The 17,792-nt window shown below is 28.2% G+C and overlaps 2 protein-coding genes across 2 annotated transcripts in view; one reads left to right on the top strand and one right to left on the bottom strand.

The window, feature by feature from the left end:
• The window catches only part of LOC105200444 (sodium/potassium-transporting ATPase subunit beta-1), a 223,991-nt gene extending 221,363 nt beyond the window's left edge, over positions 1–2,628 (top strand). Inside the window, exon 7 of the mRNA XM_039447782.1 lies at positions 1,173–2,628. Within this exon, the coding sequence (XP_039303716.1) occupies positions 1,173–1,276 (104 nt within the window). The 3' untranslated portion in view covers positions 1,277–2,628. The remainder of the gene's footprint in view (positions 1–1,172) is intronic.
• Positions 1,433–17,697, bottom strand: LOC105197009 (myosin regulatory light chain 2). The gene is made up of 5 exons (XM_011163198.3): positions 17,542–17,697; positions 9,371–9,589; positions 5,066–5,249; positions 4,915–4,987; positions 1,433–3,199 (listed from the first exon to the last, which is right to left on the bottom strand). Exons 1-5 carry the CDS (start codon positions 17,542–17,544, stop codon positions 3,046–3,048), a joined length of 633 nt encoding a protein of 210 aa, XP_011161500.1. The 5' UTR covers positions 17,545–17,697; the 3' UTR covers positions 1,433–3,045.
• Between the last annotated feature and the right edge of the window lie 95 nt (positions 17,698–17,792).

The following is a 17,792-nucleotide window of genomic DNA, read 5'->3' as shown; positions in this document are numbered from 1 at the left end:
TTATTTCAGTAGTTCTTACTATTCATTCTAAAAGTTCTCACTAGTCAATAGTTTATAATTGTGTAGTGGAAACTATTTGTTACTAGTGTTATAGTATTCATTGCAGTATTGATGAATACTTAAAACTATTGCCGGTGAATAGTTACTATTAGCATTCTATTAGTTACTGTCATTCTAATAGTTTTTTTCCGTACGGGTATAAACTATAATTTAAACATTTGTCGATATTTTTTAAATAAAAATATGCAATTATATAAATTGCATACAAAGTATTAATTGAATTTTGATCTTTAACATGTATTTCATTCATTTATTCAGGAATTTATTTATTTATATTATAGAAAATTAACGTAATCACGGAAAATGATTAGAACAAATATTTGAATCCATGAAAAAGAATCATGTTCTATTTCTGTACATAGATAGGAAATGATTCAATTTTATCATTTTCAATCCCTTTCTATTCGTATGTATGAATCAAGAATTTGGCCTTAAATAAATTAAAATGGATTAAAAAAACTAAACTATATGTTTGTAAATTATTATGATTACGCCTAATTTTACATATGAGGCAACTGAACTCGATCATTCACCTACTTTATTTCAATCATTTTATAAATAAAAATTGCATTTATTACCCAAAATAGTATCATATACTTGCCAGAAGCTTTATTTTAGAAGTCTCAAAAATTTACTTTGCTATTGAGTCTCTCCTACGCTAAATTATTAAAGGTTCCTTTCTACAAGAGCATTCTACATAAAAGCATTCTGCACAAGAGTATTTTACATAAGAACATTATTTACTGTACAAAAGTAGTTCTTCCTTTTTAAATAAGGGATGGAGAATAAAACATAGCATTTTGCTTCCAATTTCTAATCGTTTTCAAGATAAACGTGGTCAACTTATTTTATTAGACTTATCTTGCATATGAAAACTTTTTAAACGGAGTTAAAACTTCATTAAAACTAAAAATTATTTAAAGATAATAGTTACGAAGTCACGTCATTTTAAATATCTTTATATATCATTATCGGTCTGGCATTAATTCACTATTTTTGCATCACTTTAACGCTATCACATTGATCATTTTTGGTCATTTTTTGACCAAAGTTTGATATCATTTTGATGTATGCTTATATTAGCTGGGCGTTTATTAATACAATATTTTTAGTGTTTAGATTAGTGACTGTGGAATGTAGCTTGTGGGCGCTGAACATTAACGACGATGCACAGAACGCATTGGATTTTCAAATAATTCTGGGCGAAGAACTATAAAAGATTGTGATCGACGAATATTTATGTATTCCAAATATTTATTAACAAATATGCAGATATAATAAGAAGTTATACTTATTTTATGTAAAATAAAAAATAAATGTTCTTCATTTAGAGTTTTTGTAATTAAATATTTTTATTTTAAATTATAAATAATTTTCTCGTCATCAATGATTCCTTTATTATGTATTATATTACATTAATAGTACATGAAAATGTATATATTTTCTGTTATATTATATTTTTACTGAACGTAATGTGAGGTATATCTATAAAAATGGAGACAGCAGTTATGTGATAATGTTTTTGCTAATTAATTCAAACTATCTCTTATGTAAGTTTTCAGAAATAGTAAAAATATAATGTTTAATGTTCATCTTTCGAAAGTTGAAAGATTAAATTGAAAAAATTAATTCTGGTGACAGAAGATCGTAGACAGCTCCATTTATAGATTTAATATTTTTATTGAAATAAATAATTAATATTTTTACTATATATAAACGAGAAGAGAGCAGAATGAAGCTTTATTAAGTACATTATTGGTATCGACAGACGTATAGTTCGTATTAGAGTTTAGACAAAAAATTTAAACATGTATATTTGAACACAATATTAACAAAATGCCTTAACGGTCATAGCTAGATCTTAACGCTGATTACATATGTTTGATCTGTTCGAATAATTCGAAATAAAAAAGAATGAGCATCCAATTTGAATATTCGGACAAATCGGACAATTTAAGTATCGGTCTGTAATATTCATTATGTCTACAATTTGGACAGTAAAAAAGATTGGAAATGTAATATATTGGAAGTAAAAAGGTAAATTTTTACGAGTCTTTTCTTTTCCACATTAAAGAACTATACGTAATAAATGGAATAGAGAACAGAAAATAAAGAATAAGGAACAGTTGAATACATCGAATAAGGAACGTTTCTTATGTTTTTCATATTCAATATATTGAAACGTTCCTTATTCACTATTTCTTGTTCCATTTATTATGTGCAGCTTTTAATATTTCAGAAAATTAAATTTAAATTATAATTTTGAACGTTTATGAAATAAGTTAAAACAGTTCAAACATATTTTCTATTCAAAAAGGTTTGAATTTTTGAATAGAATCGATCTTGAGAGTCTAACTGTCCAAATTATTCAATCATTTAACATTTTCAAACACTAGTTTATATTTCTGGATGAATTGTTCTGGAATTTATTGCTTTTATCGGATTTGCTGTTTCTTCTGGAATCAGTAATGTTTTCTAATGAGAAGATGAAGACAAGTAGAGAGAGAAAGGGAGAGAGAGAAAGAAAATACAAATCAAAATGTTAGATGGAAAAATGAAAAGAGAAAAAGAACGACAAAGTGAAATAAAAAGAAAAAATCAGAAAGATTCATGGAAAGAGAGAAAGAAAGAAATATAAATACAAGAGAAAAAGAAAAAAAAAGTGTCAGAGAAAAGCAAAAAGTACCAAAAAAGACAAATAGAGAGGTATGAGGATATATAAAAGAAAGAGAGAGATAAACTGGAAGAGAATGAGAAACAGTCCAGATTGAATAATATAGCAGATGTTTTGTCCTCGTCACATTTTTGTCATGAAGTATGAAAAGAGAGAGAGAAAAGAGAGATAGAAGGAAAGAGAAAACAAAAAAAGAGGAAAGGCTCAATATAAAATATCTGTTTTCTTTTGAGGCAAATTGTGAATTCGATATTAATATGAGGCTTCAACCAAGGAATATTCTCTTCTTGATAATATATTTTCAGTTGGTCTTATTCCTCCTCTTCTTCGCCCGTGCCGGTCAACATGGCAATTAAGCTTGGAGTATCAATGAAACCTTTATCATCGATGTACATCTGATCGAATGCATCGTTTACTTCTTTTGGTGTAAATTTGTCACCCCACGTCATCAAAGCATGCCTTAATCTGTACAACAAACATAAAAATTATTTTTATAATTTAACATAAAAATTATTTTATATTTTTCCTCCATATGTACACGTGCATATGTATGTATGTCGCGCGCGGCCGTGTGGGTATGCGCGTTATAAAATTGAATTGTTTTTCAAAAAATTTTAATTCCAAAAATTCTCGGTAGATTAGTGGTTAAATATGTACATTAAAAGACTAGAAAATTCTTTATATAACTTCAAATTGAGAAATGTATGCATAAGTACATAAATTAAAAATAAAATCTTAACAGTTTATTTGCACTATGTATTTAAAATATTATTGCAACATTAAAATTATATGTCATCTCTACATTTTAACAATGTTTATGAGAAATTTAAATATACAAAATTGCTATATCCAATAAAAGCAGGATCGTTTTATACAATGTTTATTAAACGAAGTATGGCATAAAACATAGACGGTTATACATATTTTATACTATAAGTTTAATAAATATATATAAATACAATTCTGTTTTTAATGGGTATTGTTGCAATGTTATTGCAAGGTTTTGTATGCTATACAAAATTTTTTTTAAATATTAATTGATACATTTCAATTATGTACATAAAAATATTATATAGTACAATTATAAAAAAAAAATTAATAGTTGACAAGTATAATTGTTAATGTATAATTACCCGTGTAACATTAGCCCCCTCCCACATTAAAAAAAAGTAAACTTTCTTTAGCTTATTCGATTGCTCAACATTTGTAGATGTGTGCATACCACGATTTTTTGTTTGGACATTTCTAATAAAAAAGTTATATAAAAGAAAAAACAATTTTGAAGCCAACTTTACAATAATCCTCCAGGAGCAAATTAGATTGAAATGATTTTAATCGATAAATTTTTGTTTGCACACCTTTAGTTAAAAAGTTATAAACAATTAAAGTTTCGAAAACAATTAATTTTAGTAAGAAAACTAAAAATATAGATATTGAGTTTACAACGGCATTAATCGTAAGATTTTTGCCCATTACGGAAAAGATTGATTTCTCGTTTGCATACCCTTAATTAAGAAGTTATAAACAAAATAATTTTTGGAATTAACCTCACACGCTTTTCTTTTGAATTCTCATCAAAAACGTATTTTTTGACGTGTAAAGTTGACTCCTAAAAATTATTTTGTTTATAACTTTTTAACTAAAAGTGTGCAAACGAGACATCGACCCATTTCAAAATGTGCAAATGAAAATCTATCAATTAAGATCATTTTTATCTTTTAATCTAATTTGTTCCTAGTTTAGGAGCTATTGTGAAGTTGCTCTTTTTCTCCACATAATTATTTTTTTATTACTTTTTTAGTAGAAATGTGAGAACGAAAAATTCAAAGTGTGCACATATATGCAAACGATGAGCAATCGAATAAGCTAAGGAAAGTTTATTTTTTTTAATGTTGGAAGGCTAACTTTATACGGATTGTATAATTCTATTTTAAAAACTAATAATAATCTTTATGTAATCTTGAAAAATTGATTTCTTTCATGAACTGATTTTATCATTATTCATCAAATCTTTTTCAAGCCAAACAACTTTTATTTGTAATACTTTTTGGTAAAAAAATTATTTATTTTTTAGATATTTGTAATTCTTATATTATGTATCATCCTTTTTATTTCATTGTGATAGTCTTGAATTCAAATTAGAAAGTATGTATAATAATATTTCTGTTATATACACACACCTTTCGCCGTCGATTTTGCCATTTTCGTCGAATGTCTTGAAGGCATTGATTACAACATCGTCATCATCAGCACCTGATGAGGTAAAAAATTACATTAAATTTTGAAAACATTTTCCGATTATTTCTCCAATTAATAATAAAGTATGCAAACCTGATCCTGACATACGAACAGCGAATAAGTTCAACAATTGAGTGAAGTTGATGGGCGCTGGTGCTTCATTAAGCATTTCCTCAATTTCCTTATCAGTCGCCAGTCGACCAACGGAATCAAAGGCTGCACGAAGGTCATTCTTACCAATAATACCGTCTTTATCCGCGTCCATTAGCTGGAATGCCTACAAATATAACAATGTTGATGCAACAATTAACTTTAAAACTTTTATAAATTATTAAATTTAATTAAATTTTATTTTTTTGTGAAATTTTGCAAGATTAATATATTGAAAATTCTATTCAGGGTCTTTTATCTAAAACTTTTTTTTATGTACATGCTTCGTATAATGTGTAACAAATGATATAGTGGAAGATCAGAATATAATAAAAGAGTCTAAATAAGAATAAAATATATTAATTCTTAAACACATTCGATCTGGAGAATTACGTTAACACATTTATAATCTGGTTGACCACAGTCAATTTTAAAAAGTTGTAACTTTGATTTCAATCAACATTTTTCAACAATCTTTTTTTTTAAATGAAAGTTTAGAATCTCAAAAATGTGACTTTACAATTGGCATTGCTGAAAAGTTTATTGTGAAGTTTTAAAGGAATAACTATTAAGCGAAAATGAAAAATTGTTCACAAATCCGCTTTTTTCTAAATTATATCTTTGCAACAAAAAAAACTTTTAAGGACTTTAAAATACGGTATTTTGAAGCTAAAGAATCATAATTTCAAAAAAATTTATGTCATTGTCATTTTTATTAAAAACTATAATTATGTGCAAATGTAAGATATTTTTAATTAATTCAAGGTGTTTAAAATTGAAAACTGATGTTTCATGATATATTTTGGATCACTTTTCCACTATACAGGGTGTCAGATGAAGTTCGCCCGTGGTCGCGTGGGTTGATAGAACAAGTAAAACTGAATAGAAAAGTTCTGTACCATTTTTTAATATTCTTAATAGTTACCGAGATAAAAAGTAATAAAGTCGACAAATAAGCATGTACTTTCCCTTCCCACCGCACGCGGGAACTGCCTGTCGATCGTCAAACCATAGGTAGCCGCGGCAGGCGGTGCGATAGAGGTCCCCGCGTGCGGTGGGCACGGAGAATACGCATTGATTTGCCGATTTTACTAATTTTATCTCAATAATTGTTGCAAATATTGAAAAATGGTACAGGACTTTTCTGTTTAGTTTTACTTGCTCTATCAGCCCACGAGATTACGGGCGAACTTCATCTGACATCCTGTACATAGTATTCTAATTTTAGACAAAGTATATTTGAGTAACATACGCGGACCTGTTCAAACGTGTTTTGTTCGGACGGAATCCGATAGCGCACGGTGCGATAGTCAACCAACCAATCATCTTGACTTATCTAACTCACCCAACGAAAAAACTCTAGGCATCGGTGGCTGTGAGTGGTGGTATGCAATCGATCTCGTGCGCTATAAAGATGCGCTATAGGGTGCGCCCGTTTTGTTCGGTTTTTTATATAAAATTTCTCACAGAAAAGTTACACTCACACACTATATGAGTCCCATTGACCCCAACAAGACTTTACTGACATGCCGTTCGAACTCTAGTTAACCAAGAAAGGTGATCAATCATATCAATCGATGGAGAGATTTCATACATTTTTTACATCCTGGTCCGAACTTAACTTCCCATCTCATTCTAACTTTACAGCAAACGATCAAAATTGGTTAAGAGATCTCCCAGATCCACTAATATGTTTAAGGATTAAATCAGTATTGAATTAGCAAAATATTGAATATGTACTGAAAAATGGGTTTTATTTTTCATTACTGATCCTGTACTAGACGACTATTAAAATAATAATATTATAACTCAATACATAGATCGGTATTGAATAATAGTACTAGTCTATGAATTCCATTATCATATCCACTGCAATTAACAAAAGGAATACGTCAAGTGTCAATACTGAATTAATATATTGTCTGTAAATTTTCGGTACAATGTCCATATTAAAATTAAAAGATTGTCTTTTAGCTTGAAGCAGCACGGAACTGCCGCCAGAAAAATGTTGACTAAATTGTCTCTTATATGTAAAATATCTCGCAGTGCATTATAAGTAATGCACTGTGTAAAATTTAACATGTTCTTTCTTGTGTTAGAGTGACACAGAGTTTTTGTAGAAAATCATTACAACATTGAAAATCAATATCAATTTTTGGTACAATACTAATACTGTTATTGTATTAATATTAAGAATCAGTATGAATATTTGCTTCTATTGCACAAGAGAATCAGTATCAATTTTCAGGTATATATGTTATTTTTGTAAAAGCATTTAGAATCAGTATTGGTATTTGCAATATAAAAATCGGTATCGATTTTGGTACTGTTACGACACTCTAATCTCGTAATAGTACTTATTTTAAGTTTTGGCCTATTGTTATCATCCCAGTATTCCACTCCAATACTAACTAGACATTGAGATCTAATTTCAGATCTAACCGATATTCAATACTAAAAGTTAGTTAATACACTAAACTGGATTAATATCTCACCAATATTTAAGTTTCACTTGAAAATAAAGAAATAGTGTTGTTTTTTTTGTACTAAATTTTCTAAAAAAATAAAAAAAGACAAAATTCTATTTTTCCAAAATAAAACAACTGTGAACAATATTGTATTTTAAGGGCCACTTCAACCAACTCCAATTAATTTTAATCGACCAATTAGTCGATTGGAATTAATCAATGGCATTTGTCATTTCATATAATAGACAAATTCGATTGATTAATTCCAATAAACTAATCAATTAATTACAATTAATTGGTTGAAATAGCCCTAATAATCAAATATCCAGAAAAATAAAATTGAACAAAAAATCGATTTTTTCATTTTTTCTAAGTAATACGAAAACAAACAACTATGATAACAAGAATGGTAAAGATACTAATGTTCTTAATTTCTGGAGAAAAATGGAAGAAAAACCAAATTTTTTCCAATTTTTTTCTTAAATACGAAAAATGCGATTGTGATAATGACAACGAATCTCATTAATTTTATTATTAATTATAACTCTTAAATGTGAAAAAAATCTTAACCCTAGTTTTTCACGCATATTTTTGGTTATCTTGCTCCTCATCTATGGGTTTGTGAAAAAGTTTCTTGTAATTTTGACACGCTATATCTCTGAAAGATTATTTTTTAGCTCATTATATATGAAATCTATATCTCAGAGTCTGATAAAAATAATAAATGTGTACCAAATCAAAAATATTTTATTTTCAAGTAATTACAATATTTCGACAAAATTGTGTTGCAGAAATTTTCAAACAGTACTTTGAATGAAAAAATTTCAAATTTTTTTATTTTAATGTAAACCAAAAAATTTTGGTGGGGTTTTTTTAGTCAATCCTTTGGACTAACAAAAAAAAGTTCAATATTAGTTATTCCAAAAAGTTTAATTATTTGAAGTATCGAAAATCGACGCTTTTGAAAAATCGACAAATCATGATTTTAATAATGAATAAAATTTTATTATTTGAACAATATAAAATAATAAATAAAGTGTTAAATAAAATTATTTTTAATACTTTTGTGTATTTAATTAATGTGAACGAATCTCGGGAAGAGTTCCAAAAATTTCATAGTGTTTGCATGTGTTAGCATCTTAGAACATTCTAAGATAAGCATGCAAAAGGCGAAAGAATATTACAATGCACGTGATAATACGTATACATTACATTAAAATACTTTTCTTTATTCTGCAATTTTATATACTTATTTTTATATATTTGGAACCCAGTAAACGTATATTTAATAAAAAATAAAGAGGTATCCAATACACCGAAAATCCTTAAGTTACCAACACAAAGATACCAAATACACTTTTTAAACTTTCGTGTATTCTTATATTGAAAATAATAAAAAAAAGTGCCTACAGGCTTGTTATATCTATGGATAATTAAATTGTTTTTTAAACCTCAAACTTTGTTTTCAAATTACATTATAAAAAAGTTACAGTAATGTAAATAATTGTATAGGATGCGTCGTACCCATATGTATGGGGAGCTAGGGTTAAAACCAAGGACGTACAAAAAATAATAAAAATGGCATTATTTGGAAAAAAAAACCCGGAACAATACAGCAAAAAACTAAAAATAACTATTTTTTTTTAATTTTTCAGAATTTTTTGCTAAAACACAGTAATTGTTTTAGAATACTGAAAGTCAAAATAGAAAAATCTTGGGGAGAATTTTCAGGGAAGAGGTTCAAGGAGGGACATTTGAAAATATTATTTTTGAACTATACCTCCTTAAATTCAGCCACTTGTTTCTGAGAGAACATAGAGAAGACGCTGGATCCGCTGCGTTTAGCCTTGCGGCTGCCGCGGCTGCTTGCTCTGGCGGAACCAGAGTCCTTTGGTGTGCCTGTAGGAGTTGGTGCTTTCTCTTCAACTGGCGCTGGTTCAGGTTCGGCAGCTGGCGCCTCCTCCTTCTTTTTAGTTTTTTTCTTCTTTTCTTTATCCGCCTAGGATATAAAATGTCGCAATATTTTATAATATTTTATAATTAATTTTACTATTGTTGGAAAGAACTGTGGATCATGAAAGATATCTACATAATAATTTTATTTTACAAAATACCTGAAATTTGTTTAATGAAAAACGTAATCATTGTGATTACCACAGTGGTACAAAATAAACCCCGGAATGAAACTAGTCGTTTCCTATAGTTTTTTGCTGCTGAATACGAATCTGCTATCCGAAATGCTCCATCACGTCACAATTTTGAGAAATTTACAATTAAAGTTGCGAAAAGAGCAAGACTGCAATTAAAATTAAGTATGTAGTTAAGTACGTAAACTTTCAATCCTCAAAGGAGTTTTTGATGTCGTCTATGGTTAATATTCATGGGGTAAACTGCGGAAAGCGACGAATTTGATCATTGACAATTTACTAACTAGCTTTCAATTACATTTCTACATGATTTTAACAATATAATGTAACTTTTATTCTTTATTTTGAATTTTCCAATTTTAGTATTATATTTAGCATTATGTAAAACTTATATATATAAATTTTTGCAACAATTCGGAGATTTTTCAGTTTTGACATTCGTCATATTGAATCCACCATTTTAAAATTGTAACTTTGATATCGGATTGGTATTCAATAACCTAAAAACCTTAAGTTGTTAAAATAAATGTAACTGAAAGCTAATTTATAAATTATCAGTGATAGAATTTGCCATTTTCTGCAATTACTTCATATTTAACCCTCACTAGCTAACGTAATTTTTTGTTTCTCACCAGCCAACGTAAAGTCACTCGCGTTTTACGTTTCTATTAAAGAACACAACGTAATGAGATGGTTTTCAACGGTAATTTTACTTAGTTTCTACATTCTAGTATACGATTAAAAAATGAAATGACAATAACAATTGGTGAAACTAAGTAATTTTGGCACGTACTGTACCGATGTATGCGAAGCGAGAAAGAGTAACCGCAAACATAGTCCATTTTTCGTACCTCGATTTTTGCATCGAATTTTGTTTTAAATGATACCTTATAATGAGACACTAATCCCAGAAAAATTTTAAGTTGAACCTAGAATGGGTTTCGGAGTTAGGAGGGGGTAAAAGTACCCAGCAAACATTTTGTACGCAAAAGGATATCAAATTGGCACCAAATTCCAGCGGACCAAAACCGTATTCTACTGTGTCCGCATTAGGATGCTCAATGTAAACCAAATCTGACGAACAAATCTGAAGTCAAATTGAAATCAATACCAGAACAAATTTAATAATAATAATGTGATGACAAAATGGCAAACACAAACCAAATCTATTATCAAATGCGTTAACAAAATAATGCCAAATACAAACCAAATTTGTTTTTAAACGTGCTGACAAAATGATACCAAATACAGATCAAATCTGATGTTTCCGAGACCAACAAAAAAATTTATTTTTTTTTTTTTAACAGATTTTATTATTCTTTTAGCTTAATCTGTATTCACTGTTTTACATATAACATTTTAATTCACGTATTACAATTACGCATTATTTTATAAATTTTTGAAAACGCATGTCGACGCCGGCGGGATTCGAAACTAAAATTTCGGAATAACAACCTAACACGCTAATGGTACACATGTGATATCGTTAATAAAAAGTTATATTTGAAGTAAGTAAAGCTGAATTAAAAGGAAAGAAACTTGCGTTTTGAATATTACGCAAACACTATCACTAACCCTATGATTATTTAGCCTTAGATATTTATAATATAAGCTATATAAATAATTAAAATCTTTTCCTGCCCATGGTCAGATCAGTCAAAAAATAACAATTAGAAGTAGTATCGAAGCATAATAAAACATTATTGATGTAAAGAGTACGTTGCAAAAGTCAATTTTGCAATTAATTGTTATAAACAAATTGTAAAAAATGACTGTAGAGAAAAACTGATTGCACCAATCGATTTACCGGAAAAAATTACTAAAGAGACATATATGATGCTTTTTTAATTGTTATAGTTATTATAATTATTATAAACAAATTAGTTGCATAATTATTTTGACAAAAAGATAATGGCCGAATTTCGTAAAAAAAGCATGATGTGCGCAGTGTAACATTTTATCCTTGTTTAACTTTTGGTGATCAACAAGGATTATGTCATGTGCATTATGCGCTCTACGGAACTCAACTAATATTGCATTCTTGTGTGATAAATGCTGACATTTTTGTAATAGCAAGCTTGCTTACTATCTGCCATCAATTTGTCAATCATACAAACAACAGATCTGTCTGCTATCAACTTTCAATCTGTCGTGTATTTTGACAAAAGGATAATATTGCATTCTTGCGTGAAAATTGCTAACATTTTTGCAATAGTAAACTTGTTTAATATTTGTTATAAATTTGTTGTCAAATATTCAACAGATTTACTTACTTTTCAACGCCAATTTGTCATATACTGTGCCAACAAGGTTGTAGTATATTTGGTACAAATCTGCTAACAATACCGGAAATACCAATGTATGCGAACCATGTGCGGACCAAAATCTGTTACCAACCTTTGCAGTTGCAGAAATAGTTATAAGGGTAGCAATGTCACGTATATCTTTAACTTCAAGTCATTTGCAGTATTTTTCATTTAATTCTATGTTACAATAATTCGTGTTATTTTAAGTATCTTATAATATAAATATCAAATCAATATAAAAATATGAATTTATTCGATGATTAATTAGTGCGGTAGGGGAAGAGAACCAACTGGGCGGAGTGCATTTCCCTACATCTATTCAATTTTCCTTGTTAGTTATAACATGTGATTTTAATGTTTAGAAGAATTTCTGTGTTTTAATCATTTAAGATGAAAAACTATTATTAATCAATTGCATCTAATGTTAATTGCATCAAATGTTAAGCAATAAATGATACAATGTTATTGATAGTACTACGCTTCTTTCATTTTCTCGCGGGTGCAAGCTACATTAAATAAAGAAAATTAACTACATACATTTGAAGAAACTAACAACTGTATATCTTTATGTAATATGACTTTATGACAATCTGTCATGTCCTGAACACAAGAATGATCCAGCCACTTAAGAAAAGAGAATTCCAGTCACTGAAGGCAAAAGAATTCCAGCCAATGCCGGCAAGAGAGTTGTAACCACTTAAGACAAGAGAGATTTAGCCACTGAAGGCAAGAGACTTCCAACCAATGAAGGTAAGAGAGTTCCAGCCAATGAAGGCAAGAGACTTTTAGTCAACGAAAAAGGAACTCGCCGGTTGCACAACTCAAAAAGTTTCTGCGACACTTTGTGACGAATACTGGAACTACGTGATAACTAAAAAATATCAAGGAAAATTAAATACGTAGGGAAATGCACTCTGCCCGGTTAGTTCTCTTTCCCCCACCGCGCCAATTAATCATCAAATAATTTCACATTTTTATATTTATTTGATATTTATATTATATTATAAGACACTTAAAATAACTCAAAATATTGTAACATAGTATTGAAAGAAAAATACTGCAAGCGACTTGAAAAGTTAGACATATCGTCACTTTTATCCCCTCCTAACTCCGAAACCCGTTCTAGACTCAACTTAAAATTTTTCTGGAATTAATGTCTCATTATAAGGTTTCATTTAAAATTAAATGCGATGCATAAATTGAGGTACAAAAAATGGGCTAAAAACGCCTTGATTTTGAGGTTATTCTTTGCTCGGACGCGAGTAACCCCATGTTGGCTAGTGAGGGTAAATTATGAATATCTTATTAACTCTACCACAAGAACAAAAATTCCTTTTGAAGGTTGAAAGTTAAGATTTTCAACCTTGATAAGGAATTTTTGTTCTTGGCTACAGTTACCTAATTACATATCTACCTAATTTTAATTGCAATCGAACTTCTCTAGAATGTCACATTTCATAGTTATTTATAATATGACAAAGTACGTAAAAAAAGCTCTTTTTCGTAAATTGAATTGCAAATTTCTCATAATTGTGATGGAGCAATTTGGACATCGGATTCGTATTTAGCACCCGAAAAACTATAGGAAACGGCTAATTTCATTCCGGAATTCAAAAAGTTCTTTTTTGTGCTAATAATAAACGTTCTTTCTTTAAACATTTTTAAATAATTTGTATAAATTCTGGAATTATTTCAAGTATAATTTAAAACTAAAAAAGTTCTCACACATGTTTCAAAAAAACTTAAAATTTTTAAGTATTTTAAATTAAGCCTGTCCAACACTTTGGTCATGACCTAAAACGCTGTTATCTTTCTATTGTCTCTTTCAGTGAGACGGACACAAAAAGAATAGACGCTACTTCTTCATTTTATCTAATCAATATATAAATGATTAGTTTTAAAAAGTTCGATTTTTACTCTGTTATTTTATGTTTTCGAAAAGAATATAAAAAAATAAGTTGTTAAGACAGTTCTAAATGATATTCCAACGATAAATGTAAGTACTCTGATTAAAATGACGTTTAAATTTTTCATTTAACAAGTCTATGGGAGATTCAGAATCATATTTATCGATAACTGTACAGAGGTTAAATGGATCTATTACAGGTCTACAAAATTTAGAGAGGGGGAAGAGTGATAGATTATGTAGATATTATGTGCTTTGAACTTGGAAGAATGTTTTTCTAGGATTTTGATGCGCTGAAAACGACTATGTTGTCCGTTTTATTCTTTCACTCTCCAGTTTTTTTATAATTACAAATTTTTTTAAAATTAATGTTTTTATTATTTTTTCCCGATTACAAAAAAATAACATTGAGATTTGCTTTATGGTATTTTGCACATAAATGTTTCCACAATAGTAAAATTATTTTTTTTAATACTTATCAAAATGTGTTATGCAAACTGTGAACAAAAAACTTTAATAAAATTATGAACAAAACAGGGAAAAATAAAAAATTTTGAAATATAAATCTAACTAATTAAAAAATTTTTTTTAAATATTTAACCGTTTAAACTTATCTATATATGTTACTGGTTTAAATTTTTTTTTAATTAATTTCCGATTATTTGTTAAATTACAATATTATTATTTACATTATTTACAATATTTACGCTATACATAACAATAATTAATTTTAATATTAAATTTATATTTAATTGTAAATAATGAAGAGGAAGCATTACACATAAAATAAAATGTGTTTTTAGTGTAGTGGCTATGTTCTGTAATAAAGTGATATCTCCATGTGGTAGGGTACTAAACTTGGGTAAGTTGGCCATAGTTTTTCAAAATGTAAAAAACGCATTTTTATTTTTGTTATTTTTTAATAATGTTTAACATATCACTTCACTGAATCTTAAAGTTAATAATATTATTGAATTTAAAGAGAAAACACTTATTAAAAATCAAATATTAATAAAATATTATAACATATGTATTAGCCATCTTATCAAAATTTTAAGGAAAAGATGACCATAGTATTATGGGACAATTGGCTATACACGTTTCATGTTAAAAATGAATGTAATATTTTTTAAAGTGATAAATAAAACTTATAATTTTATATATTTAGTATAAACATACACACACACACACACACACACACACACACACACACACACACACACACACACACACACACACAGATAGTTTATACAGAAGGTAAAATATTGTTCTTCTTTTGTATTTATTGAAATGTATTGTTTGAATTCTAATATGTAAAAGTGTGGCATCAAGTACAAAGAGAATTGAGAAACCTTTGCTATTTCAAACTAATTCAGATTATTTTGTAATATGACTGCCATGATTTTTTGAAAAATTCTTTGATGTAACATCAGATACTTAAAATATTGACTTTTAAAGTAAAATAGCAATACCACTGCAGTAAGTATCTTCATTTGAGTTGAAATTGCTGAAATCGATAATTTACCTCAAAATATAGTTTTCCAGGTGTTTGAACAAAATTTAAAGAAGGCCAAAATCAGTCTAAATTGCACTTTCTCTTTTCCATAATTCATGACTTTTCTATAAATATTGGATAATTATGCGTTAAAAACGGCAACAAAAAAAATTATTTTTCGAGGAGATTTATAGATAAAATAAAAAATGCGTGTTTTTTTATTAAGAATTTAGAGATAAATTAAAATATAAAAATTATTTTGTTATTATATAATATTGTTCATTATCTTTATAAATAAAATTGACATGTCTAATCCAATTAGTGCATAAGAAAATTTACGGGTATTGCTAGTTATTGTTAAAAGTAGCAATTGAATTAGCAGTATAAAATAATTGAGAATAAATGGTATCATATGAAGAAACAATATAAATCAAACAGACTTTCGAGATTTAAAAATGCAAAAAGAGGCTAATAAATCAACTTATTAATGTATAATCAGTTATAATCATTCACTCTTGCAGCATTTATTGATCATAAATTTGATTCAGTTAAAAAGTTGTAATATACATTAATAACCGCACTTAATTCTCATTAGTCCTCTTTATTGTATTTTTTTTATTTATAAGAAGATATATCTTCAAAATGTTTAGGACATTTATATAATTTTTGCTTTTAAATGATATCCGAAATAATTCCATGAGCTTATTATTAGTTTCAATAATTTATAACGTTTCTCCTGATATTTAGCAGTTATACGTTATAAAGGGCGAAAGTAAGAGAAATTATAAAATAGATTAAACAATAATAAATTTTATCAATTTTATCAAAAATAAATATAACTTAAGAAATGATATGTACGAATAAACAAATAAAGAAAAAAGTTTAATTAAAAAAATTATAACATATAACTAATAAAAATATGTACATTTCATATTCGATGAACTATATCATGAATTATTCTTATTCTTTTCAAATTTTATAGAAATATTTTTACGACTGATTACAGGTAAAGTAAAAAATGCATATATTTGTTTTTATTAAGAAATAAATTAAATTAAAGTATAAAAATTATTTTGTTAATTATACTGATTAGTCTCTATAAATGAAATTGAGAAACTTAGTCCAATTATCGTACGAAAAGATTTATGGGGCGTTGCTGCTTAGTATCAAAAATAGAATCGCACGGAAAAGCTGCCAGGACGTATATAGAGCGATCATCCAGTTATCGTACTACCTCTCGTATTACCATTCTTACATAATTATTTTTGTACCGTCGTAATTACGGAAATGAAGCTGTATTAATATTGTGTATATGTATACATTTTATTTTCAACTAAATAATCATTTTCCACACAAAATGGAAACTGTACAGTTTATTATATTTTTTTAAATACGCTTTTTTATATCTTATGTAAGAATGTAAAAATATTAATTTTGTTTTCATCTAATTTTAAATATATGTTAAAAAGGAAAGATTCCCGAAATGAATGAGAAAGCTAGATTATTTCTAATATTTTACAGTAATTTTATACTGCAATAGAAGAAGAATAAAATAGATAAGCACATTAATATAAAGTAAAGAAGAAAATATCCTTCTTGATAACAAGGGAAGATTTTTGTATTAAATGATACTTCTATATAAATTTTTAAATACTTTTCTTGGTTCAATAAATTAATTTTAAAATTTTGTTAATTTAAAGTTTTATTTTAAAATAAACACATTAATATTTAATGTTTTTGGAATCTCAGCGAGAAAGTGACGATTGTATATATTTATTTAAAGTAATCTATAATATCGGAATTTCAAGCAATTTGCTATCAAAAAATTTGACGAAGATCACTATTGCACTGCATCGTCACAAGTCCATAATGCCAATATAATGCCTTTGTCATCAACTCGTTGCCACTTGGCATATATCGCTTCGCGCACTACGCGTAATTCATCCTCGCAAAAAGCACTCGTATTTGCGACTTGACGGTGTTCCTGCATTTTGTGATCACAGATATAAACTCTATTCCTCGCATTTCTTCCGAATCCCGTAAAATCTTATGCAATTCTCGAGAGCGGAGAATTGACAAAGAATTTTTTCGACTTACCATATCTACAGGTCGATTTTCTAAGAGGTGGACAATACGAGATGGTCACGACGAACCAACTGTCCGAATCATAGAGCCGAACTTGTCTAAGTAACTTTTGCAGATCTCCCCCACCAGCGGGCCAGAAGTCGGTCCGAGCCGGGGTGCCCTGCTCCGGGTGCAACGTCTATCTGACCATATTTAGTGCGAGTCGCCTCAAAATAGCGACCCTTTCGACGTTTCGACTAAAACAGTTTTTGCCAGGGAGTGTA

Source organism: Solenopsis invicta, chromosome 4 (genome assembly GCF_016802725.1).
Source record: "Solenopsis invicta isolate M01_SB chromosome 4, UNIL_Sinv_3.0, whole genome shotgun sequence".
Classification (NCBI taxonomy): Eukaryota; Metazoa; Arthropoda; class Insecta; order Hymenoptera; family Formicidae; genus Solenopsis; species Solenopsis invicta.
The sequence above is the reverse complement of the archived record's forward strand: the minus strand, read 5'-3'. Positions and strand labels throughout refer to the sequence as shown.

Coding starts and splice junctions, on each gene's coding strand:
- LOC105197009 (XM_011163198.3), bottom strand. Junction 5,250..9,370: donor AAGTGGCTGAATTTAAGGAG/GTATAGTTCAAA, acceptor TTATATTTGTAG/GCATTCCAGCTAATGGACGC. Junction 4,988..5,065: donor TGTTCGTATGTCAGGATCAG/GTTTGCATACTT, acceptor TTACCTCATCAG/GTGCTGATGATGACGATGTT.